The sequence below is a fragment of the Galleria mellonella genome, unplaced genomic scaffold, assembly GCF_026898425.1.
Source record: "Galleria mellonella isolate WM207_F2 unplaced genomic scaffold, CSIRO_AGI_GalMel_v1 utg200, whole genome shotgun sequence".
NCBI lineage: Eukaryota > Metazoa > Arthropoda > Insecta > Lepidoptera > Pyralidae > Galleria > Galleria mellonella.
The window spans coordinates 3808585-3834580 of record NW_026442034.1 but is presented as its reverse complement, the minus strand read 5'-3'; the positions used below and the strand labels follow the sequence as shown (position 1 = coordinate 3834580).

The following is a 25996-nucleotide window of genomic DNA, read 5'->3' as shown; positions in this document are numbered from 1 at the left end:
CAAACAAAGATAACAATTATTCAGTACGCAATTAAATATACACTAGAGGAAAAAATTAAGGGATCAAAAAAAAATGACAAATTTTTTGAGGTTTTTCAAGTAGCTGTATTTCCCTTAAAAATAATCGTTTAAATTAAAAAAAAAAGGATAAAAATCCATTTTTTAAATTCCAGTACAAACGTTTTTGTCAATAAAAATGCATAAAAAAAAACTGAAAAACGTTTGCAATTTTTTTTTGATCCCTTAATTTTTTCCTCGAGTGTACAATATCATAAGTATTTAATTTTATATTACAATAATTAACATATATACCGTAGTATTGAAATTTGAGTGTGCATATTATGTTAATATTTTAATTATTTATCATTCAGAACCACGACCCACTCATTTCACGTCAAAGGTCTTTTTTATACAACCTAGAATGACAAACAAACTAATGACCCACATGATAGTAAGTGGTAGAAGAGATTGTTAGCAATACTACCCAGTCTCATTGCTAACAATATACGTGACTAATTTATCGTTGAATTTGTTACGAGCTATTATGGGCTAACTAGCCTGCCTTTCTATCCTCACCAATCATCCCTCACTGGTGCCCTGCCAGCGTATACCGATAGCGCAGGCGGAGTGTCCACTCCATCATAACTCATTAAAAAAATGTCTATAGACATGAACAGCATCATGCATATTATGATAGAACACACTGTAATGCCTGTGGTTCCTCCTCATGAGTTGTCATTTCTCTTATGACAAATACACATGAGTTTTATATTGAAACTTACCCGCCAAGAGGTCCGAGACACAGTTTCACCTTGACTTTGTATTGTACTATGATACCTAGGTTTTCACGCTGCGTTGCATCTGCAATTCTGTAAAAAAAAATTGTTTTTCTTAAACAGCAGTAGAAATTATAATACTATAGTAGTTTGGCCACTTTGGCCCTCACTCAATTGTTGTAATCGTTTAAAAAAAAAGTTTCCGCTTTTGATATCGTTGGTCAAAGACGCTTAGTCACTTGTAAATATTAAAGTATTAAGAGCCATCGTGCCACACATAGTATGTATTATATGATGATTTCTAATATGTAGCAGTCAAACTAAAATATGTATGAAGTGCAATAAGGCGACCCTATTTCAAGCATTACACCTATTTTAAGTTAAAATATTGTAAAAGTAATCCTTCGACATTTATTAAACAAATATTCTATGTAAAAAAATAAGTAATAATAAACAATAAATTTGACACGTTGTTGTTTCGAAAAAAATAATAAGATTTTTGCAATTAATAAATTGTTAATATGAATTGATTGATGAATGTGAAGGAAATGAATAGATCTGTATGAATAGGAACATTTAAGGGTCAATTTCTTAAAATAAGTATTACTAAATAGGGTCCAAAAATAATTTCTTTTCTTGAAATGAAATATACATTACCAATAAATAAAAAAATAACTATACTACATTTAGTGCCTTTGGTACAGATACAAATCTTTTTTTTTTAAATATTAATTTATTAATTAACTTAAACAAATTATGCAACGATACATAGGCATGTGGCCCCAGAATAGAATAGCCAACACTTTTCTTCCTTTGAGTGTCGCAAGAGGAAACTAAAGAAATTCCTTTTTTATTTTTAACTGCGTTTGCCAACCCGCCCTAGCCAAGCGTGGCAATTACTGGCAAAACCCTCCAAAGGGGAGGCCTATGTTCAGCAGTGGACGATAAACGGCTAATATAATGAAGATGCAATAGTACTAACAGCGTGCTGGAAGCGAGGTTGGTGTCCTCGTGTTTGAGCTGGCCGTCGAGCGCGAGCCCCCACTTGTCCTTGTTGTTGGCGAGCAGCGGCGTCAGCGTGAACACCTTGCTCAGCGTGAACCCGGGGCCCACGGGACACCCTTCTCTGTAACACATTATTATGATACTTAGAATGACAATCAAGCAGACGGTTCTCATGAAGGTAAATGGTAACCGTCGTCTATGTACATGAACAGCACGCGTGGATATCACAGAAATACTGTGACACGACTCACTCATTGTAAATGATAACATTTCACCTGTCGGTAGACTTGCCATTCGGTGGTGATTTCTGTGAATAATTTAATTAAATAGGATAAAATGGAAGATATAGGCATTCTATTCTTTAAATGGAGTATTCCATCAAAGAAACTGAAAATTTTTTCTCAAAAAAACAATTCCAAAAAAAAAACAAAAAGTATCAAACCTCCCATAGTAACTACGTAATGACGGAGTTTTCATTCTTTGTTATTTTTCGATCCAAAAATTATAATATTCTTTAGAAAAACTGTTCAATTTTACTGATAGAATACCCCCAATTTAAATTGACGTTATTGTTTTTATATCACTCTGTGTACTTACAACTGAAGTTAAAATGTCCAACTGTGTTGTTCAACTTCAGTATGAACGAAACGGATATAAATTACTAAATACCTTATTAGCTCAAACAATAAGTTTTCTCAAAGAAAATTAATAACAAAACAATCTGAAAGGAAACTCACTCACTCGCAATTGAAAATCGATGACAATCTGAATTGATAAAATAATTGGTAAAAAACAAGGCTACCGAACTCATAGAGTGTTACGCAGAACTCCGATAGAAAATGTAATTAGGCAGGATTCAGTCTTAGGGAAAGGAAGCCAGGCAATTGCTTAGAGCAGCAAAAATGAAGGGTGGCAAAATAACACTGCTCGAGGCCGCTGAGGGCTAAAAATATACTCGATTCGTCGTGATTTAATACGAGTATTTTGACGTATAACATGGAATTTCTTTGCATGTTAACCATGTGGTATGCATATGATATACTCATAAGGTGTCATTGTCACAAATAGCAAATATTCTTTACCTGGAGCGGCAAAATGTCTATATCGCGATTTGTGGTTGTGATAATCATACAAAACTTTGATTTCATGTATTCTCAAATAAATCCTGTTCAAATTCGATTTCGATTCGGGTTCGATTCCTAGAGTTAAAATTTAGAGAAGCTCCGAGTTCTTATCCTTATAATAATACTGTTTATTAGAACGAAAATGGCCGACTAACATGAACGGTGAAATATATAAAAAAAAAAATATCGAATATTAAGAGATATGACATTTTTTAACCTTAGGGAAATCTATATTTTGTACCTATTAAAAACAGTGCTACATAGTATGAAACTGTATATGTGTTAGTAATATCATAATAAATATCAAAACACACCGTTATAATTTTAATGTTCAGTATAAAATATACATAATTATAGTGTAATAGAAAGAGTAAGTATTATTAACCAAAATTCAGAGACAATAGTTAACTGAACATCATTTTCCAAAAAACAAGGATCAAAATAAGAAAATATTTTTTGAAGTTTTCATACAATCCGCGTGGTCACGTGATCTATTTATAATAAAAGATTCTGTTTTAAAAAGAGTTCTATTTGCTATTATATATACTAACAGAGAAATGAGAGAGATATTATATGTGGAGGTATTACAATCAAAACTCAGTACATTATTGATTGTTTAGCGATAAGGCTGCCTTTTGTATTACTTCTCATTAAAATTAACTGTATTTATTATTATTAATTGGTGCAATAAAGCGTACATAAATATTTTCATATTTTGAACTAAGTTCCTCAGAAAATGTTGAACATTTTCATGAATATTTTTAGGTTCACTGGCTTTCGGACAATTGTACTTTTCCCATGACAACCTGTATATGCATGCAAGCACACGCAAACATTTACTTACAGAGCTTCTACGCTTAAATTCTTACTGAACATCCGAAAAAAGGGCAATCTAAATAATTTCTTCACCTTCGACTTGTGTTCCCTGGATCAGAAACATTTTGTCAAACTGGGGCTCGCGCCTTCATGTCTGCGTGTGTCTATATATCAGTATGAGATGTAAATATACAATACACATTAATTTATAATTTAATTTAATAATATTTTTAATATATTAAAACAATAAAATATATACCACATATTTATGATAATACACACATTTTGGAATTATTATTGTCATACATATTTACTTATATACATACACATAAAAAATAAATATGAAAATGTAAATAATGAACAAAGAACATTATGTGAGTTGACATAATTGAAGTCATGTACTAAGTTAATAACAACGCATCATGAATTCAAAAAATTTATTGGGTTATTACCACGATTGGGTAAAAATTAACGTTGAGGATTGCGACTGAAGATACGAGGAATATGGCGTTAGCTAAAGGGCCATAAGGGTTATGATGTGGGCTTATCAAATGTTACGTACGTACAAATGCGAGTAATTAACGGTATAGGCTAATCACATCTTTTTTGAGAATGTTGCTTAGTAGGGGGGCATTATTAGCTTGTTATGACGCTAGTATGATAATAATCGTGGTACTGACTCGCTCTCGGCCTCCGCGACGGTGCACTTGTACTGCGCGGTGGAGAACAGGCATATGTCGGCGAATTGCCGCACCGACACCTTGATCCGCTTCACCGACCGGTTCGAGTTGTTTGCGATGTGCACATTCACAGCTATGTTCTCGCCGTGGTGGTACAGCTCCTAAGGGAGTGTAAATAAAGAACAATGAGAAGCTTGAAACATTTAAATGTTTATATCATCATCATATCAGCTTATATATATATATATATATATATATATATATATATATATATATATATATATATATATATATATATGTAAAAATATTCAATTTAACCCTAAAGTTTTAAACAATTTATAAACCATAGTCACCTTATCAAGGGATGCTTCTAAGTATAACTTGTTGGGACTCATCATGAACTCCTTGGAGACTTCAACGGACGGCTGTTCGCCTTGCTTGCTCGGCGCGTACATTATCTTCCTGATGGCTAATCGTACCGAATTTCTGGAAATTGACAATTTTAATGTTATATGAAAAAAAAAAATGAGAAGACTTAAACCGTATCTCTACCGCAATATCGGTCTTGGTTCGTTCTGGGTCCGCTCTCGGTATGATCAATATAAACAGTTCGAGATAGATCGTGACTCGAACGGAACAGGACTGGATTTTAATGTAAATATTCACATTGTTTTTTAAGTAATATTTGACTAGACCGAGAGCGGACCGACAGCGGACTGAGAATGAACAGAGTCGGTAATATAGTGTGAATTCGGTTTGTAAGAGTTACGAATATAACTGTATATATATTGGGGGGAAAGGGATTGTTAGTAATGGAGACTGAGAATCCCATTGCTAGCAATATACCCAACCAGGTCGACCTCCTCACGGTTCTCTCCGGAAACTATCATGGTTAATTCTTGATGAATTCATCATGATGGGCTAACTGGTCTGTTTTCATTCTCACCTATCACCCTTCACTGGTGCTCCGCCAGCGTATCCCGTTAGCGCAGGCGGGGTTACCATACCATTTTCACCCATAAGAAAAAAAAAACTGTATATATATTATATAACTACAATCAGTATTTGAAATTTAGAAAATTCTAAGGTTACACATATTTCCACTAATAAATGTAATACAAACGTGTAAACCTAAACCATTATTAAATTAAACGATTTTAAAATTGAGGACGAAAGCTGTCTTCATAATGGATAAAATAGATGGCTATAAATTAAGGTGATCACTTCACCTATTCCGTGTGCACATTTCTTTCCATAGTCAATGTATATTACATATATATATACATGGGCAACCATAAAGTAGTTTGCTTGGGCACCTCTGTTCCATTCGTGTTTCTACTGTGAAGCAGTTGTTTTTTATGCAATCTAGAATGGTAAACAAGTTGTGTTTGCATGGCTGTGTTTCGGTTTGAAGGGTGGTATATGGCAGTGAATTTACAGATTACAGAGGAATAACACCTGAGTCCTCAGGAATGGCAACGCATGGGGGAGTATCATGGGCAAAACAGTATACTCTGTTATGTCTATGGTGCTGCTCATGTCTATAAGCGAGGGTTACCACTTTACATCAGGTGGGCCGTCAGCATGTTTACCATTCGAAGTTGCATAAAAAATGGCAACCAATGTCTATACTTACCAGACTTATTTTTTAATGAATGAAAATGAAATAGTGATCCCGCTTATGCTATCTATGTATACTAGCAGAGTATCAGTGAATAATGATAGGTGATGATGAAAAGCAGGTCAGTTCACGCATCATCACCAATTCAACAATCATTAATCACGATGGTTTCCAGGAAGACCCGCAGGCAGTTATTACTCTAACTAATTGTTAGTTACCCTTTCCTTCGTCACAATACCTATTAGGTAGCATTGTCATGGGCGGTAAATATAATATTTGCCCGGAACGGCGAAATACTTAGATCGGGTCCTGTTTCCTTATTCTTTAAAGTATATTAAAATACAAGTATCACCCCACCTCTTGTGCGGCTTATCGTCCTGTGAGTCGGCGACGAACGCCTTGAGCTCGTAGTCGACGCCGCACGGCTTGCCGGTGTCGCCGGGCGCCGGCTGCAGCGTGACCGAGGCGGGGCAGTGCGGCGGCAGCTCGAAGTAGAACGGGTGCGCGGCCGGGCCCAGCTTGCGCACCAGCCGCTCCTGCAGCCGCGTCAGCGGCCGTCGTGCCGCGCCTCCACCACCCACCACCGGGTAGATCTGACGCCCGTGTACACATTATATTAACACCCTTATAAAATACTTTTTCGTCGTAAATTGACGTTAAGGTGAATTTACAAATCACCATGTGATTATTACTATTACGAAGTACCGGTCTTAGAAAGGAACGGTCCACAGTAAATTTTTTTAGTTATCAAGAATGGGTGAGAGTGGCGTCATCAAAACTTAGCTCAGACTAAGTTTGACTCTAACCATGCATTTCTACTGCCATATCTTGTAAGCACAACCGTTTGGCAGAAAGCAGAAACACAGAATTGAAAAGAGATATATGGATGGAGAAAAGACACAAGATCCTTAATCTATTTAAATAATATAGTATATAGTATGAAGAATAAAATAATAAAACTTAGTAAAAAGGTAAACAATTTTTTTTGAAATTATAACATAAACACTAAATGAAATTAGTATTACATCAAAATTTCAATCAAATAAATACATTCAATTAAAATTCATCAGTACACGTTCTTATGGTCGATATAGAAACAAATTCTAGTTTACCGTGTTAGCGGTTACCTGTTCGGCGGCCAGGTACAGATCCTTGCGGAAGGTGAGCCCCAGCACGTCGAGGTCCTCGCGACCGTAACGGAACGCGGCGAGCACGTGGCCGAACACCTTGCGGTCTTTCACGTACTCGGGGTCGATCAGGACCACCCCGTCTGGAAATAGCAGTTTTTTACAGGATATAAATAATAAATAAAGACTAATAGAAATAGTACACAATGTCCTTTAGTCCTAAATTAGCAAAGCTGGGATAAAGGGATTGTTAGTAATGAGGTCAAAAAGCCCCACTACTAGCAATGTACTCTGCTAACTGTGGTTGCCATCCCGCCTGCAAAGCGTGGCAACTACTGGTAAAACTCTCCTTATGGGCAAGGCTTATGTCCAATAGTGGACAGTTAATGGCTGAAATATAATGTTTGTTCCGGCACAAAAATACGACCTTGAATGTGATTTTCATAGTTGTATTCCCGAAGGTTTTTTTTACCACTCAGTGTTAAATAAGTATACGACCCACCTGATGGTAAGCGGTTACCGTAGTCTATAAACGCCTGCAATACTAAGGGCATTACGTTGAGCACTCTGAAGAAACCTATTTACCCCATTTATTAAGAAATCCATGCTGTAGTCTGTTAGAAAAACCTAGACAGAGAGCCCATTCCATAACCTAAGTATTGGAGGTAGGAAGCATCTCTGAAATCGCTCTGTATGCGACCATTCACGCAGTAAGGCATGAGCAGGCACTCTTTGACGATAGCGAGCTGTACGATGATAGTAAGTGGCCGTGGATTTCATGTTAAACAGTTAATATCTAACTTAAAAATTGATATATGTTTCATCTAGATACGTTATCTATAAATAATGGTTTATTTAATTGATTTTCCTATATAATAATAACAAAATACGTACCGATAGGATCTACATGTGTGATGTGGTCTACGAAGTCTCTTTTACCTAAATACACTGTTATCTGAAAACAATAAAATTTCAACTTTAGTATAAAGTAAGGAAAAATATTATAGCAGTGGATGATAAGTGGTTTTAAGGCAATTGGCGTTCGGTTCTTTGGCTCGAAAAGTAAGGTAGGTAGGTACTTGAAGTAAAAAAAGACGTAAAGAAACTCATCTTTTTTTATCACTTAGTAAAAACAATTATGAAAATATTTTATTACTAATTCTATCATGCGGCTTTGAGTTTTAATCAAGAATTGACGTATGTATTAAATTTCATACAAATCCGGTTAGCAGTTTAAGCCTGTTTGAGTAACAAACAATAACATATTTTAAACAAAAGGAGTTCCCAACAGTTTCCGCTGCGCAATTCCGTTATCTGCCTCTCTTAACATTCCTTTACAACGTACATTTCGGGATATATAATCTTAAGGAATTGTTTACATTATAAACGAATTTTTTTAAAAGGAATAATGATAAAACGCAGCGCACTACATATTCTACAATATCAAAATTATAACTGTACATATATTTATATTTAATATATTATATTTATACAAATAAATTATTGATTGATTGGAAATATAAAAAAAAAATATGTTTCGATTCCATTGATATAGGGTTTGCATTGATAGGCCAGTCGGTCATTCATGACAAGTTTTTTTTTATACGTAGATAACCCAATATAGGCCACACACGCTACTATGTATCGTGGCGTGTGTGGCCGCCTTATCAAATGACTGAGTCACTGATTCGTTAGGTATAGGTAATTTATTTCGCAATCATACGGACATACAAAAACTATGACTGACACTTGTATAAACATAGCAAAAAATTATTTATCAATGTATAATTAAATTATGACCTAATAGACAATTTAAAAACAACAAATACTTTGATTTCTTGTAAGTATGCTTCTTACATACTCGGATGTACGCAGAGAAGGTAAAGTTGAAATAGTTAGTACACTTTAAGAGAGTTTTTACCAGTGAAACTGAGTATTTTATCTATAGGAAAATGAATCGATGAGAGAAAAAAAAAAGAATTAAAAATCTTCCAAACTAACTCAACAGCTGGATACCCTGTATTAGTATACGAGGTTTAAATAGTTGCTTTTCCATATTTCTCTGCTGTTCCACTGCTAGAACAATGGAGAGGGCTATGCTCGGAGTTTCTTTGCTCTACAGCATTTGCATTCACGGAAGGAAACCCCGTCAAAACATAGGTACTGCTGTGAAACTGTCATTTATTGGAATAAGCAGAAACACTACAATTAAATTCTCCGATTTCACTAGATCATACTGAAATCACTTACTTCATTCAACCTGCAAGTTACGTTTATATTTAGTAACATTCAATTGCAAATACATTTGTTATTATTACCTTGCCATTTGGAGAGCTCTTCTTGAAAACCCTCGTAGCCTGCCGCTGTCTGTTGATGAGCTCGTCCAACCTGGAATCCTCCAACTTGCTGGCGTCCATGTTGCCACCGCACCCTCCGCAACACTGTAAACAAGAGACCACTCACTCAATTAAAACTTCACTTTATATTAAACATATAATGGGCACGTTTTAAGCTACCTTCGATTAGAAATGGGTAATATTTATATTTTGAGTTCTGGATATTGATGACTATGCAATGCAATATCGCCTATACCAATTAGATATCTAATATATGTGTTATTGGGCCAATATATGTACAGATAGATTTTGTAACTACAATATATAGATATTGATACATGATTCCCACCCTTAATTCTAATAGGTATTCTAATTCGCTGGTGGTTTCTTGAAGCTATGTTACGTTATTAGATCGCAAATTTTAATAATTCTATTTGTAATCGATAGGATTATGAAATGATTAGAATTACATTTATTTTAGTTGCTATTACAGACCTTGATAACTTGAATGGACCGCGAGTTCAATAAATTATGGTTACCACATATAGTAATGAAATATACCTTAATATACTAGTATTTAAAGAATACTGGCTGATTCTGAAATTTACAATTTGTACAATGTTTAGGGAACAATGTTCTGCAGACAATGTATATTTTGGAAATTCCATTAACATCCTTGCGAGAAAAATGTTACATTATAATTAACTTAATGTTAAAGTTTTGAGATGGGCACACCACAGCGGTCTTCATATAGAGATCTGACAGTTTACGTTCGGAACATGGGAGTCCATGTTCCGATGTTCATTCTGTGACGAGTGAAACTGCCATTTTTCTTTGCGGGTCAAATGTACTTATAAACATAAAATTCCATGAACATTGTCAGTCTTTCGGCTTGGTATCATTATAGTAAGCTTACAGACAGTCGTGGGGTCGACTCTGAGGCGGCATTCCTTTATTCTAAAGTTATGTCTAAAATTGAAATTGCATTTTTATATCACAGCGAAATCTTTATTCTGAAGATAAATATAGATTAAATTTCTAATACATTTCGGACATTATTATTTATGATGGTCCATAAAATAGTAATTTTGCGAAAATATCAAATTAAAATATTAAGAGACAAGTTTAGAAAAACGGCTAACTAGTCGTAAAGTAACTTCGTAAGGGCGCAATAATCTACTTATACAAAAGTTGAATTTAGATAATTGCTTCTTGGAAAAAATATTTAAATAATACTGAAACCCATATCATGGATATGGGTTTGACGTATAGAAATAGAATAAGTAAATGGCTTTGTTATGTACTGTTATGTTATGTTATGTTAGCATAAGCGACACGACGCTCCAGTGAAGGATGAAATAATAGACATGTAGTCAGGTAGGTCAGTCGGTCCATTGTGACAAATTAACCACGGAGAGGGGGGGGGTTGTAAGTAATGGAGTTGTTATTCCCCATTACTAGCAATATACCCTGTCAGGTCGGCCTCCACGTGGTCTACCCTGAAAATCATCGTGGTTAATTTTTATCGAATCCGTCACAATGGTCTAACTAATCTGGTTTTATCCTTAGCTGTCACCACTCATTGGTGCCCCGCCAGTGTATACCTATAGCGCAGGCGAAGTTACCATTCCATTATCATCCATTAAGTATTCACCACGTATTGATCATGACGGTTTCTAAAAGAGGGGCCGCGCAGAAGTTGACATCTCTACAAACTATAAAACAAAGTCGCTTTCCGCCATTTGCCTCTCGGTATGTACGGTTAGACCTTTTAAACTATGCAACGGAGTTTAATGCAATTTTTACTAATAAATATAATAATTTAAGACGAAGATTTTTACGTAGAGTTTAATATTATCTTTGTGTCAATTTGTTGAAACATGACGATAATTGTTTAAGATGTCGGAAAAAATTAAGCCGACTGAGAGCATTCATCGAAAAAGCTGTCTTATTCTTTTGAAACATAACAAAATAATGTACAACGTAATTGTTTTTTTTTATTAGGAACGTAAAAAAGTCAGCGATGGTATATGTCTATATTATATGAGCACATTTTTATAGAATAGAATAGAATAGAATAGAATAGAAATCATTTATTCAAATAAACTTACATTGAAGCACTTTTGAAAAGTCATTACATTTTTTTTTTGCTCCAATTTACCGCTCGTTCGGAAAGCTGTCTCATCACAAGAAGAACGAGCAAGAAACTTGCGTGATGCTCTTTTAAATAATTTTATTATTATTTTACATTTTTAAGTTTAATTGTGTGAATACAAACCACCAATTAGCACTAATTCAATTAAATACTCAAAAAGAAAAAAAAATTGAATACATAACCAACTGGTTAAACAATTAATAAGAGGAAATCAGTCATAGTGATTAGAGCAGACCAGTCCCTACAAGCAGCACCCGTTCACAAGTATGACGGATGAGCCAGCCATCACTGCGCTCGACCATATTTTAGGGAGCCCAATGACCCGGCCCACCACGCCGCCACAAGTCTGGACATTTTAGTGAGCATGACTACTCAAAACACTAGACCACGTCAAAGCTACTCACAATTGCCATCTGATAGTTATAGTATTCACATTTTACATAAGAATGCATGCGGCAATTAATACAAAATCCGCTACGCTTTCATATTTCTAAAATTAATCAATTAAATCAAGAACACACGGAGAAAAAAAAAACTATAACGTTGTATGCTATAAACTAATTATTTACTTGATATGTTGTCATCTATGAATTCGTCTATCCTGTAATAGGCTTTCTTACATAAAAATTGTTTAATATAAGATTTGAATTGCCTCTCTGTCAGATTTAATGCAGAAAATCCGGCAGTTTATTATAAAATCTTATGCAATTACCATAGAATGAATTACTGATTTTGTGCAGACGGCATTTAGGTAAAATAAGCTTATTTATATTGCGTAAGTTTCTACTTGTACATCTTTGAGTTTTTTAAAACTCAGGTAAGTTATTTCGTGTATATATAATATTTTCATAAATGTATTGTGAAGTAACTGTGAGGATATTTGAGTCTTTAAAGCACTGACGTAATGACTCTCTTGAACCCATACCATAAATAGAACGTATGGCTCTCTTTTGTAAAACAAATATAGTATTTATATCGGCTGCTTTACCACACAGCAGTATGCCATAAGACATTATGCTATGGAAATAACTAAAATATACAAGTTTAGCCGTCGCCACGTCTGTTAATTGCCTAATTCTTCTAATTGCATATGCAGCAGAACTGAGTCTACTGGCCAATTTTGAAATATGGGGCCCCCATTGTAATTTCGAGTCCACTGTTATACCTAAAAAAACTGTATCATTAACAAAATTTACTATTTCGTCATTAAGCAATAACTGTGTATTTATTAGTCTTACATTAGGAAGTGTAAATTTTATACACTTTGTTTTGCTGGAATTTAATAATAGGTTATTACATGTAAACCAATTTAATATTGCAGACATAGCACAATTTACATCGTCTAATTGATTACTTTGACGTCCAATTTTAAACACTAACGAATATCATCCGCAAACAGCACTATATCTGCAATTTTCTCTACCATAAAGGGAAGGTCATTTATGTAGATTAAAAAGAGAAAGGGGTTTAAGATTGACCCATGTGGAACGCCCATCTTAATATTAGCTCCCTTAGATTTTACACCGTCAATATCTACAGTTTGAACCCTATCCTCTAAATAAGTTCTCATTAATTTTAGATCATTATCTCTTATACCATAATGTTCGAGCTTGTACAAAAGCGTTTTATGATCCACACAATCAAATGCCTTTGATAGGTCACAAAAAACTTTTAGTGCATCCTGTGACCTCTCCCAAGATTCGAAAATATGTGTCATTAGCGCAACACCTGCGTCAGTGGTAGACTTGCCGGCGGTGAAACCATATTGCTGACTGTGAAGCAGTCCGTTAACCCTGAAGTGATGTAACATTTGATTTAACATTATCTTTTCAAACACCTTACTTAGAACTGGCAAAATAGATATAGGTCTATAGTTCCCTGGCTCAAATTTATCTCCTGATTTAAATAGTGGGATTAATTTGCTAAATTTCATTAAATGTGGAAAAACGCCATTATCAATACATTTATTAAAAATAGTGGCTAGATATGGAGCAACAATATCTATGAAAGAACTAACTACTTTTACAGACATGCCCCAAAGGTCTTCCGTATTGTGTTAAATTTAGCTGTTTGAATATTTTTATGATATGAAAGGGGCTAACATGTGAAAATTTAAATCTTAAAGAACAACAACCGATATTAGTCTCTAGTAATTTTTTTGCTCGAGATTGAGATGAGTCCAGAGAAGATGTAATATCAATCGGAATATTAGCAAAAAAATCTTCAAAAATATTAACTACATCTTTTGTTGTTGTTATTAATTTATTATCATAATTTAATGTAAATTGATTACAGGCTATTTTAGATCTTCCAGTTTCTTTATTTATAATGCTCCAGATGGTTTTAATTTTGTCAGAAGACTGCTTAATTTGTTTATTAAAATAATTAGACTTAGCCATAATACAAACTTTTTTAAAAATTTTAGAATAATTTTTTACATAAGTGGTGAATTTGTCATCAAATCGATATTTTTTTTGATCGTATAAATCAAACAAAATATTTCTACTTTTAAGTATTCCTACTGTTGCCCATTCCGTGAATTTAGATTTAACATGAACTTCTTTTTTCTTGAATAATTGTTCATATTCTCCGGATAAAATATTAATTAGCTTGGTGTAAAGATAATCAGGATTATTACTAGATTGTAACAGCAAATCCAATTTATTTTTAATCGCGCTTTTGTATTTATTAATATTGTAAACGTTTATTTGTCTTTTTGATTTTTTATTATTGTTGACTTTATTGATTTGACTGCTAAACTTAACAACTTGACCACAGTGATCTGAAGGAAGTTTATTTATTATGAATTTTTCTGTATACTCGCAGTTACAAAAAACATTGTCAAGACAAGTAGCAGACGTGGCAGTTACACGAGTGGGTTCATGAAAGACATGACATAAATCAAATGACTGAAATAAACTAATAATTTTTGTACATGTGGGTGTGTTACAAAGAATATCAACGTTAAAATCTCCACATACAATAATTTTTTTAATACTATTAAATACTTTTTTTAAAATATCCTCCATCACCCCTTCAAAAAGATTGTAATCACTATTAGGAGGCCTGTACACACATATAAGGATATAATTTTCTAGTTCTATACAAGATAATTCTATACAACACTCAATAGAAAGTCTAACAATGTCAGCACGTTCCTTTACTTTAATATTATTTCTTGCAATTATCATAGACCCGCCTCTGTTAACTATTATAACTATTATAATGTTTAAAAAATTGTTACAAATTATGTGTTGGAAAGCTATTTATCCATGTATCTGTCATACAATAGATAGATAGAAACTCTTTATAGTTTGCTCCAAATGATTACAATAGTAAACTTATTATAGATACAAACATTTACAAGAAATGTTTACAGTGAAAAAATAATGAGAGATACAATAGTAATATTATTAATCACTTCACACTGTCACCACATTAGTCTCTATCTTGCACCCGTGCGAAGCCGGGGCGGGTCGCTAGTATATAATATTATGTAACTTACGTAGGTCCTTGTACGACTCCACGGTGCGCGCTACTGTATAAGCTAATCCGGCGCAGCCACGCCGCCCTGTAACAAATGAAACAAAATTTTGTACTACATTTTTACATCGTCAAATTTCATTTTAAAAACATACAATCAGCCTTTAACTGTAGACTGTTGAACATCAGCTTCCCCTTGGGGGGTTTTGCCAATTACTGGCAACTTTACAACGCTTGGCAGGCGGGTTGGCAACCACAGTTAAACTTTTAGATGTTTTAAGAGGAACGCTGTTGCCCATTCCTCAACTATAAAATTCCCTTAGTCGCTTCTTACGACACTTACGGGAAAGGAAGAGGTGACCTATTCTATGCCGGGAACACACGGCTAAAAACAAAACAACTAAAACAAAATTATATATTATTTCATATAAGGTACCTTGAATGTCGCTACATTTAAAGTCTATGGTATATGTGTACTGTTGTTTGCTTTATCTGTCTAAGAAGTTTAATAAATTTGCAAGTATAACATACTTTTCCTTAAACATAAACAAAAAATACTGAAATCTAAAAAAATACAGCTACAAAAAACACATATGGGATTTTAAAAATTGCTATGAGCGACATATTCTGTATTCTGTGTTAACACTACATCATATATTATGTTCTCTTGCCAGCTATATCCATTTTAGAAGATTTTAGAATAATAAAATTACAGGTAGAGGTTATATTTTCCTGTTATATAAATACTATAAATAAATACAATTTGCAAATGAAATAAATTGCATAATACAAAGGCAAATACGTAACAAATGGTCCGATACGACTCTGTCACGAGTTTCATTCATACGTATTGCTACTGAGTCATTGTGTTGAGGATGAACTAATAAAACTGAGTAGGAACTACTTTGTCACACTGAACATGTTGTGAAGTTCGTTTTGTGAAAATAATTAAGGCCCCTTTTCTTGTATTTCTTACAAACTACAATCTTGGCATATTCAAACAACTTGCGAAAGAGTAATTTGGAAGATTATGTGGCAGGGACAAATGGACCAGTTAGCCCAATCGATGGCCGATAACTCACTTATTTCAATAGTAGTCTCAGACATAAGACAAATAAACTACTAATTTGTGTTATGTCCCTAATACTAAACTCTACCCGAAACAAATACAATGCGCCCATCATAATAGGCATCCCGTATCAAATAACTCGGACGGGATGGCTAAATAATTGCATCTATATCCTTAATAAAATTTGGTTGATCCTGTTTGGTTGTTTAACAGATGGCATCCTTACTAATCGCGGTGTAGTCCCGGCATAGAATAGGCCACCCCTTCCCTTCCCGTAGGTGTCGTAAGTGGCGACTAAAGGAGGGCGAGGGTTTTTCTTAATGGGTGGTAATGGTATGGTATGGCCTGCGCTATCGGTACACGCTAGCGGGGCACCAGTGATAGATCATAGGTGGAGATGTAAGCAGGTTTATCGACCCATCGTGAAGAATTCAACAAGAATTAACCACGATGGTTTCCAGGGGGAACCACGTGAAGGTCGACCTAATAGGGTATAGTGCTAGTAATGGATTGTTAGAACCTATTACTAACAATCCCTTCCCCCCGGAGGGCGAGGGCTGGGCAGCAGTGTACAATGATATTGTGAACAACCCAAATTACAGCGTACATTCCTACATCTTTTAAAGCCTAACTGTGAATGCCAATCCGTTTGCCAAACGTGGCAACTACCGGCAAAACTCCCCAAGAGGGAGGCTTCTGTTCAGCAGTGGACAGTTAAAGGCTGATTTAATGATCCTTACTAACGTGAACAAATGAGATTATCTGTTACCCTTTGATGCCTTCACGGTCTAACCAATATTAATTAAATTTGGCTTTTGATAAATAGACTGCTATTTTTTATCCCCAATAATCAATATATTTTACGTAACGTTTACGAGATTGTACGAACCTTAATAAAATTTGATACACATATTAACGAAAACCTAGATTAAAAAACGATCCAGTCAAGTTTTATTATAAAAATTGACATACAAAACTAGAACGTAGAGTTCTACTAATATAATTAAAGTAGTTGTATCCCGCGGCTTCACCTGTGTACATCGGTAGGTATGTAAAGTATTCTATGTGCTAATTAGGATATAATCTACCCGTGTATCAAATTTAATTCAAATCTGTTCAATAGTTTATGCTTGAAAGAATAGTAAACATCCATCCATTGTTACAAACTTTCGAATTTATTATATTACTAGCGACCCGCCCCGGCTTCGCACGGGTGCAATGCTGATACTAAATAGCGTCGCCGGCCCCCCATTACATTACGACATCACATTAGAAACCTCTAAAATTATCAGTGTTCCTCTACTATATTATGCATGTATTATACACATAAACCTTCCTTTCGAATCACTCTATCTATTTAAAAAACTCCATCAAAATCCGTTGCCCAGTTTTAAAAATCTAAGCATACATAGGGACAGACAAACGGAAATCGACTTCGTTTTATACTATGTAGTATTAGTGATAGGATTAGATATATGATCTAGTACTCAATTACAAATATCAATTTCCTTTGCGTAACAGCGTCAGTGGTAATAAAGTAATCCTGTATACGTATCTGTTTGAAACCAATACAATAATAAATGTACTTATTACAAAACCAGATATCAACCAGTCGAAACCACAGAAATGTTTTATAAAACATTAATTACAGATGTCGGTTGTTTTTGTAAACTTTGTAATTATAATGACGTGTTGGCGAGATTCAGTATGAAATAACGTAAATATGTACATTTAAAATTAGCGCTCGTACAAAAATTATATGGCAAAAAAAAAACATATCCGGGTATAGAATATTAGTACTACAAATGTTTCATAGGTAAATATAATGTTGCGTTGGTTTGGTCATTTGGAGAGGATGGATGAAAGAAGAATTACGAAAGAGATTTATCGAGCAAGAATATATGGAGATGTCGGTAGGGGCCGCCCTAGGCGGACGTATGTTGACCAAATAGGCGACGTGCTGAAGAAGGCCCAAATTTAAAGTACCCGTAACCGGCGAGCGTGATGAAAAGATTGATGAATGTGGAAGAAGCGAAAGAGGTTTGTTTAAATCGAAGCATCTGGCGTTCCATTGTTTCTGCCTACCCTAATGGGAGACAGGCGTGACAGATATGTATGTATGTAAATATAATATAATCTGCATAAATTGGAATGAAGTCGTAAATATTTCTATACTAAAAAACAACAATTATAATGGCATTATAAATCTGCTATTATAAAGCGCATACTCGAACATGAGAGTAATTCCTATCGATTGTAATTTATCCAAATAACTTGAAAATTAAAAAAACAAGCAAAATAAGAACCTCCTAATTTTCGAAATCCCTTGATTGCTCTATTAATAAATGATACAGAGCAGGATTGAAAGTCATACTGTTTTTACCTTAACATCTACATTTTAATACCTAGTGAATTCATCACGATGCACCAACTGACAAAATTTCGTCCTCGCTTATCATCTCTCACTGGTAATGGCGGGGTACCAGCGAAAACCAAAACTACAGACAGGGTTTTTTTAATGGATGACTATGGAATGGTAATTCCGCCTGCGCTTGTCAACGAAAAAACAGGTCAGTTAGCCCATCGTGATGAATACACCTGGAATTCAACAAGATAGTTTCCAGGAGGGCCACGTGGAGGCCGATTTGACAGGGTATATTGCTAGTAATGATAGTCCTCATTACTAACACTCCCACCCAGGGGAAAGGGATTGTTAGTAATGGAGACTAAGAATCCCATTGCTAGCAATTTACTCAACCAGGTCGACCTCCTCGCGGTTCTCCCTGGAAACTATCATGGTTAATTCCTGATGAATTCATCATGATGGGTCAACTGGCCTGTTTTCATTCTCACCTATCACCCTTCACTGGTGCTCCGCCAGCGTATCCCGTTAGCGCAGGCGGGGTTACCATACCATTTTCTTCCATCAATAAAACACTCCCACCCTCCACCCCAGTACAGACAGGGTTACCATTTTATTTTGATCCATAAAAAAATGTTGAAAACATACTCGATATATAGTTAGGACGTAGGTATGTACATATTTAACATAACGATAGCCATATTTGTCGTGAATTTGCCAAGTAATGGTTAATAGGATCCGTGCACTGTACCCGTCAGGCGGTGACGGGGGACCGGATAATCGGATTTCCGACTGTGCCAGTGAGTGGGGCCACAATCTAATCAAAAGTATGGACACCTCAACGCCACTGCTCAGTTCTTTAATCATTCATGCAAAAAGGGGTGTTATAAAGTTAGTCCAGATCTAGTTATGGTGTTAGCGACTCCAGTCAACAGTAATGTAATTTTCTTTTCATTATGGTCACATTGTATAAAGTGGTTAATGAATGATAATGGAAAGCTAACCTCGCCTACGTTAAGGGTATACGTTGGCCGATCACCAGTGAGGAACGATAGGTGAGAATGAAAAGGCTAGTCGATTGAATAAGATTTTTTTTCATGGATGATATTGGAATAGTAATTTTTTCGGTAGTATCGGTAACGCTGGCAACACAACAGTAATTGATGATAGGCAAGGATGAAAATTGGTTAGTTGGTCTACTATGACAAATTCGACACGAATTAACCACAATTTTTTCCAGGAGAAATCGCGTGGAACCTGATGAGGTATGCAGCTAGCAATGAGGCTGTTAAAGTCCCTAACAATCCCTATCTCCTTATGTGTTGTTATTCCCGAGGACAAAAATGTTATGTCTCTTGTAATTTCACTGTCGTACACTTCAAACCGAGGCATAGACTTCAAAGCGAGTCATGCAAGTATAGCTCTTTGACGGCAGAAACACGAGTGGCAAAGAGGTATCTATGTAGGTGAATTTTATACACAGTACCCGTTGCTAAAAAGACGTGTCGGTCTGTGTAATACGTCGCTTTTGACGTATTGATCCGTCTGATACGTCACAACCGGTTTTATGGGCCGGTAATCGTATCCGTCCACGATAGTGTAGATCAATATTATCAGCAAAAATATGACCGGATGTATATAATTTAACACAATATTTTTTCTGATTAGTTATCACTTTCCGTAATGCATCAATTTAATATCTGATTACTAATGACAAGATTTGACAGTTACGATTCGTTTATCTATCACATACGGGTAACTACATTACGAGTGTAATATTAAGTGCGAATTGGAGCATATTTGAGGGTTCTGTAGTAATACTGAGACTACACGTATGAAGGTGGCCCCTTATGTCATGTATGTGTTTGAAATAAAGGTCTCTGATATTATGTACCGGACGACGGCTTTACGTGCACTCGGATGCACTCAGCGTATGTCAACTATTTTTAAATGATCCAGACATGAATTTTAGAAATTCAGGGTTTAAGGCTGGGATTAGATTTTAGAACCCTTGAATTGCTATCAAGCGATGTCTGGTTGAGATATCACCGTTTTAATTATTAAGATTTAATAATGTAATTATAATAATATATTATTTATGGTCCGTTAGTGAATAAGTAGGTTATATACATATATTTTTCTTTAAATAAAACTGAAGGCTACAGCCACGAAGACGTGAGCACTTCACAGTCCAAGATAACTACACAGGACATAACCACTCATTTCCGACAACATCACTGATTCTTACCACCGCTATCTCACATTATTTAAACTCAAAACTTTGATTAATTTTTGATAATTAAAGGTATAATAATGGCGTCCCTGTAAAAATAGAAATATGATCACGGTGTCTTGAAACTCAGCATTTATTGTAGGTTTCATTTTATTATATATAAATTTCCTGAAATATTAGCTATCTCGGTCTCCACACCCCTGCCTATACCAAGGTCTTCACAACAGCCCGCAATGCGAGGTGAGACGCTGTGACGCGAAGCGCCGTACGTTCCCCGGAAAAGGTTTCCGGATGAAGTTGAAACAATTGTCGGAAATGACAAATACAGTAAATTAGGTAAATTCCCGTTGTTTATGTATATAATTAGGTCATATATACCGTTTGAGGAAGAATTCAAGAACATTCTAAATCAGCAGAACTGAAATCACTTGGTACTAGCATCTTTCTATCTACTCGGAGTTGGTAGAAGATAAGAAATAAAAAAATATGCGATAAAAAAAATAAACGAATAAACAGCCATATAGGCAAAGCTATATTGCCATACAATAGCAGATCAATGGATATTTTTACACGTTTTTTATGCAACTTAGAACGCCAAACAAGCTAACGGCCTACCTGATGGAAAGTGGTAACCGTGGCCTACAGGCATAAACACTAAAAGGCAAAATAATTATAAGATCTTAATACACTGCACATGTACGTACATTATTATTTTATGATACCGGTATTTCAATAAAAATAATGAAACTGACTGCGACAATAATCTGTCTATGCCATATGGGAGTTGAGTACATAATTTATTATTATTGTTAAATGTTTTAATTCCACAAATGGAAATGCATGGACAATCCTCGATCCAATCTCTATAATCCACTACATTGTGGTCACAATCGCAACGTACAGTACAAGCCGATTTATAATACCTTTTTTACTTTTACATTTATATCTCGTTTCCTCAGATCGAGCGTTAGTTCTCCTCACTTTGATTGGAAGCTGAAGTGCCGCCAAATCCCTTGTACTGGACAAGGGATTTGGCTCTATATAAATTCCAGATTTATATATCCTGTGAGAATATGATTTATTATTTATATTTTCTACTTTGATCAATATGTTCCACGAAACTCCATATAGGTAGTGAAACATTTATTATTCCATTTGATGAAAAGTAAAGAACGGCACGTAAGGACATGAAGGATGGATCTCGTGGAATACACAGCAATGCCCAGAGTATCTTTCATGACATGGGTATATACTGAAATACCGGAGGGGAAAGGACTGTTAGTAATGCGGACTACGAGTTCTATTGAATATAACCTGTCAGGTAGACCTCTACATACCCTCCCCCCTCCCTGGAAACCGTCGTGCTAAATTCCAGGTGTATTCATTACGATAGGTTAAGGGCCCTGCATTTTTAATCTTCCCTATCATTTCTCACTGGTGCCCCGGCAGTGTATACCGTTAGCGCAGCATCCCTAAAAACTATATGCCTCATTAAACCTGTAATTTCATTGCCACACCAGATCCTTGAAATCGAAATACAGGTGCTAATATGAAAATTTTGTTTTAATTTTAGATATTGTTTAAGATTTTGTGCTATCACATATATTATACGATAGTTATCACTTAATATACTTTGATCGTCTATTAATTTTTTTTCTATAACACAGGAGGCAAACGGTCATAGAGCTCACCTGATGGTAAGTGACCACCGCTGCTTATTATCACTCGCAACACCAGAGGCACTGTAGGTGTGCTGCCGGCTTTTTAAAAAGGAATATGCTCTTTTCTTGAAGGTTATGATGTCGTATCGATTCAAAAATACTGCTGCTGTAAACTGATTCCAACGAGTGGTTGTGCGTGGAAGAAAGTGCTTTGAAAAACGCACGATGGAGGACCGCCACTCATCCAGATACTGATAATGTAAATTTGAAGTATCCAAAGCCGAGAGAATAGATACATATAGGGAGGATAGACACAATATAAAATATTAAAGTACTAATATAAATTAAGCTCGCTAAACGATAAAAGATAATGTTACCTGTAGTTGGTATTTATTTCGCAATTGTGATCCATTAGAGGAATAATAGATCATAATTGTAGGAACAATTAAACAGTGTAATATTACATTAATCTTGTTTTACCTATGCAAATATAGATAAGCACATTTCCCCCCGCAAAAAAAAAGTGACTTCAATGGTGAACACACAGCGATGAATGACGAGTTTTTTCGTAATGTGTTACATTTAATATTTTTAAAATTAGAACGCATAATCGCGTGTTTATAAATATTTGTATGATTATGCCTTAGCGTTAAAAAAAAAATTATTCCACTAAAAACGCCCATGTTTACTTCAAATCCGATGTACTGAGAACCAAAATTTTTCGGAAGTCAACTAAAAATATTGAAATACTCGTATGTTACAAACGTTGGACGCACCGCGACTGAAACAATCATTTTGCGTACACAAACATACACAGTTCATTTTCTTGGAAATAGTAAAATCGCATAGTGATATAAACAGAGATGTTTATAGTCTATACTAGAGAACTACAGACTATAAACATCTCTGTTTATATCACATTTACTCTATCCGCTGGGTGTTACGACCGTGTAGCTACGTAGTACGTTATAGTTCGGATTATGTATATTCGCACATGACGTGGGAAACAAAGATTTTTTACTTCAATCATGCGGAAGATTAAAAATAATAATCACAATTGGTTCGAAATTTTATTTTTATAATTTTCATAATGTATTTACCGGTTTAACTTACGTGTAATTTGGTCGAAAAATTCGACTAGTTTCGGAACCATTCGGAACCCTTAATCAGCAGTTGTGACACGAGTATAGTAACGCATAAGTTAAATCGGTAGTTATTACAATTCAAAATACAATTCAAATATCTATAAATGTGAAAGTGTTAATAATTGACTCTTGGGCAATTTAATGGCTCGCCGAACTATTATTAAATGTGACATAAACGTAATATTTGTGATAAAGAAGGATATAAGCTATTTTTCCCGGAATACATACATGGTCATGCGAATGAAGTTGCAGTTAAAACCTATTTATACAAATATTTAAATCAATTAACTCCACAAAAAAAAAATACACTAATCGTAATAAAATTTATATGGAACAAACACATTTATAAAGCTGATATTGTTTGCGTGCTCGAATTTGGTGCAGTACATTTCAATAGAACAGAAACGGATAACGAATTTTGATGAACTCTAAGCACCACCGCTTTCCGTTTATTGTACAAGTACATATTTTAAAAATTCTATTTCTAAAATGATTTATTCATATCGTCACGAATTTATTTTAAATTCTCGTGGTTCATCATTAAAAGTTTTGAACACTGACATTTCAGTGCCCATTATACTTGTTAGTAGTTAGTAACTAGTTAGTCACGAAAGTATTAACGTGGAAAATATACCATAAATTCTACAACTTTTTTTATGCCAGATACCAGTGCAACACTTATCTATATTTTTTCATGTAACAAATAGTAACCAAAAAGGGGAAGAAACTGATAGGATTTGTTAGAGACTAACGGCCTTATATTTATAACTTTGTCGAGTTGATTTTCACGCGTTCCCGCTCGAAAATCACCGTTTTTTTTTTTTTTGATGGGTGAAAATGGTATGATAAACCCGCCTGCGCTAACGGTATACGCTGGCGGAGCATCAGTGAAGGGTGATAGATGAGAATGAAAAAAGGTCAGTTAGCCCATCATGATGAATTCATCAGGAATTAACCATGATAGTTTTCAGGGAGAACCGCGAGGAGGTCGACCTGGTTGAGTATATTGCTAGCAATGGGATTCTGTCTCCATTACTTACAATCACTTTCCCCCTCGAAAATCACCGTTGTTAATTCCTGGCTAAGTCATCACGATGAGCCTGTTGATTCGATGTAAATATCATGTTTCAGTTTGGGTCTTCACTTTGAGTCCGAACACAGCCAGACGCATTTTTATGTATTTAAAATATGATAAACCATTACTGGTATCTAGGATATACAATGCCATTTGTAACATGACTCTTTTTGCCCTTCTACGCCATTCTTTTTAATTTCAAATATAACAATCGTTTAAATTAATTTTTCCCAAAAAATCATTACGACTAAGAACTCCCATAAAAAGCGTTATGTTCTCAACCATTTAAAATGTGATGTCGCCAGAAAATAATAAGAGAGCCATTTCTTAATGCCGTTGACCCGGTTTTAATGGGACTTAAGGAAATAATATAACACGGCTCCATCCATCAGAATATTGTGGGTGGGGCCGGGAGTTGCCTCCCAAATAGGATCGTTAGGGGTGTTTTCAATAAATAACACTTCCTCTGGTCCTGTGATCACAAACAAAGCTCCAATGACGAGCAATAATGCCAATATTTCAAATAAATATTGACGGAATAAATTCTTCTATTGTCTTTATTTAAAAGCAATTTATTGTAAACAATTTGATGAAAATTTCTACGTACCTAATACATTTTTTCTCGATACAGGTAAAAAGGCCCTCGAGCCTAAACCGTTGTTCCATTATTTTCTTTTAGTATCGTTCTCAGGAAAATAAAATATTGCCTTATAAATAATGTTCTTGTGTGTGTTTCATTTAAAGAGTATTTTATTTCTCCTGGCGTGACTGTTATAAAAGTTCATTATAAGTTATAAGACCATTATTAAATAAAAGAAGGTTTAAAAAGGGACTAAAACTTCTATTTATTATCAAGACTGAAAATATAAAAAGAAGTTACTGAAATACTGGCATTATACATATAATAAATATATCTATTTACGTATTATTAAAGCAGTTATTTAAAATATATATATATATATATATATATATATATATATATATATATATATATATATATATATATATATATATATATATATATTTTAAAAAAAAAAAATTACTTCAATTGTGACAAAACCAGTTATTTTGATTTATAAACTAAACTACAGAACCGATTTTAATAATATTTCTATGAAACTAATCTGTAAGTACATCCTTTCAGATAAAAAAGAGTTTTCCAAATCAGATTACAACTGACAGAGCTATGAGGTAACAAAAAAACACAACCGAAATGAGAATCTTCTTCTATTTGAAGTCGGTTAAAAACGGCGGAGGTTTTCAGTTCTCGTGTTTTTCTACGTGTATGTTAAGTAGTGTTGTACGTTGTGTGTAGTGTAATTATTTTT

General features: G+C 34.7%; 1 protein-coding gene across 1 annotated transcript in view; it reads right to left on the bottom strand.

The window, feature by feature from the left end:
• The window catches only part of LOC113518491 (arrestin red cell), a 96103-nt gene that overhangs the window by 5100 nt on the left and 65007 nt on the right, over nt 1–25996 (bottom strand). The window contains exons 3-11 of the mRNA XM_052894288.1: nt 15146–15211; nt 9468–9590; nt 8044–8104; nt 7150–7292; nt 6380–6615; nt 4755–4887; nt 4402–4562; nt 1759–1902; nt 783–869 (exon numbers count right to left, since the gene is read on the bottom strand). Of these exons, the coding sequence (XP_052750248.1) occupies nt 783–869; nt 1759–1902; nt 4402–4562; nt 4755–4887; nt 6380–6615; nt 7150–7292; nt 8044–8104; nt 9468–9566 (1064 nt within the window). The 5' untranslated portion in view covers nt 9567–9590; nt 15146–15211. The remainder of the gene's footprint in view (nt 1–782; nt 870–1758; nt 1903–4401; nt 4563–4754; nt 4888–6379; nt 6616–7149; nt 7293–8043; nt 8105–9467; nt 9591–15145; nt 15212–25996) is intronic.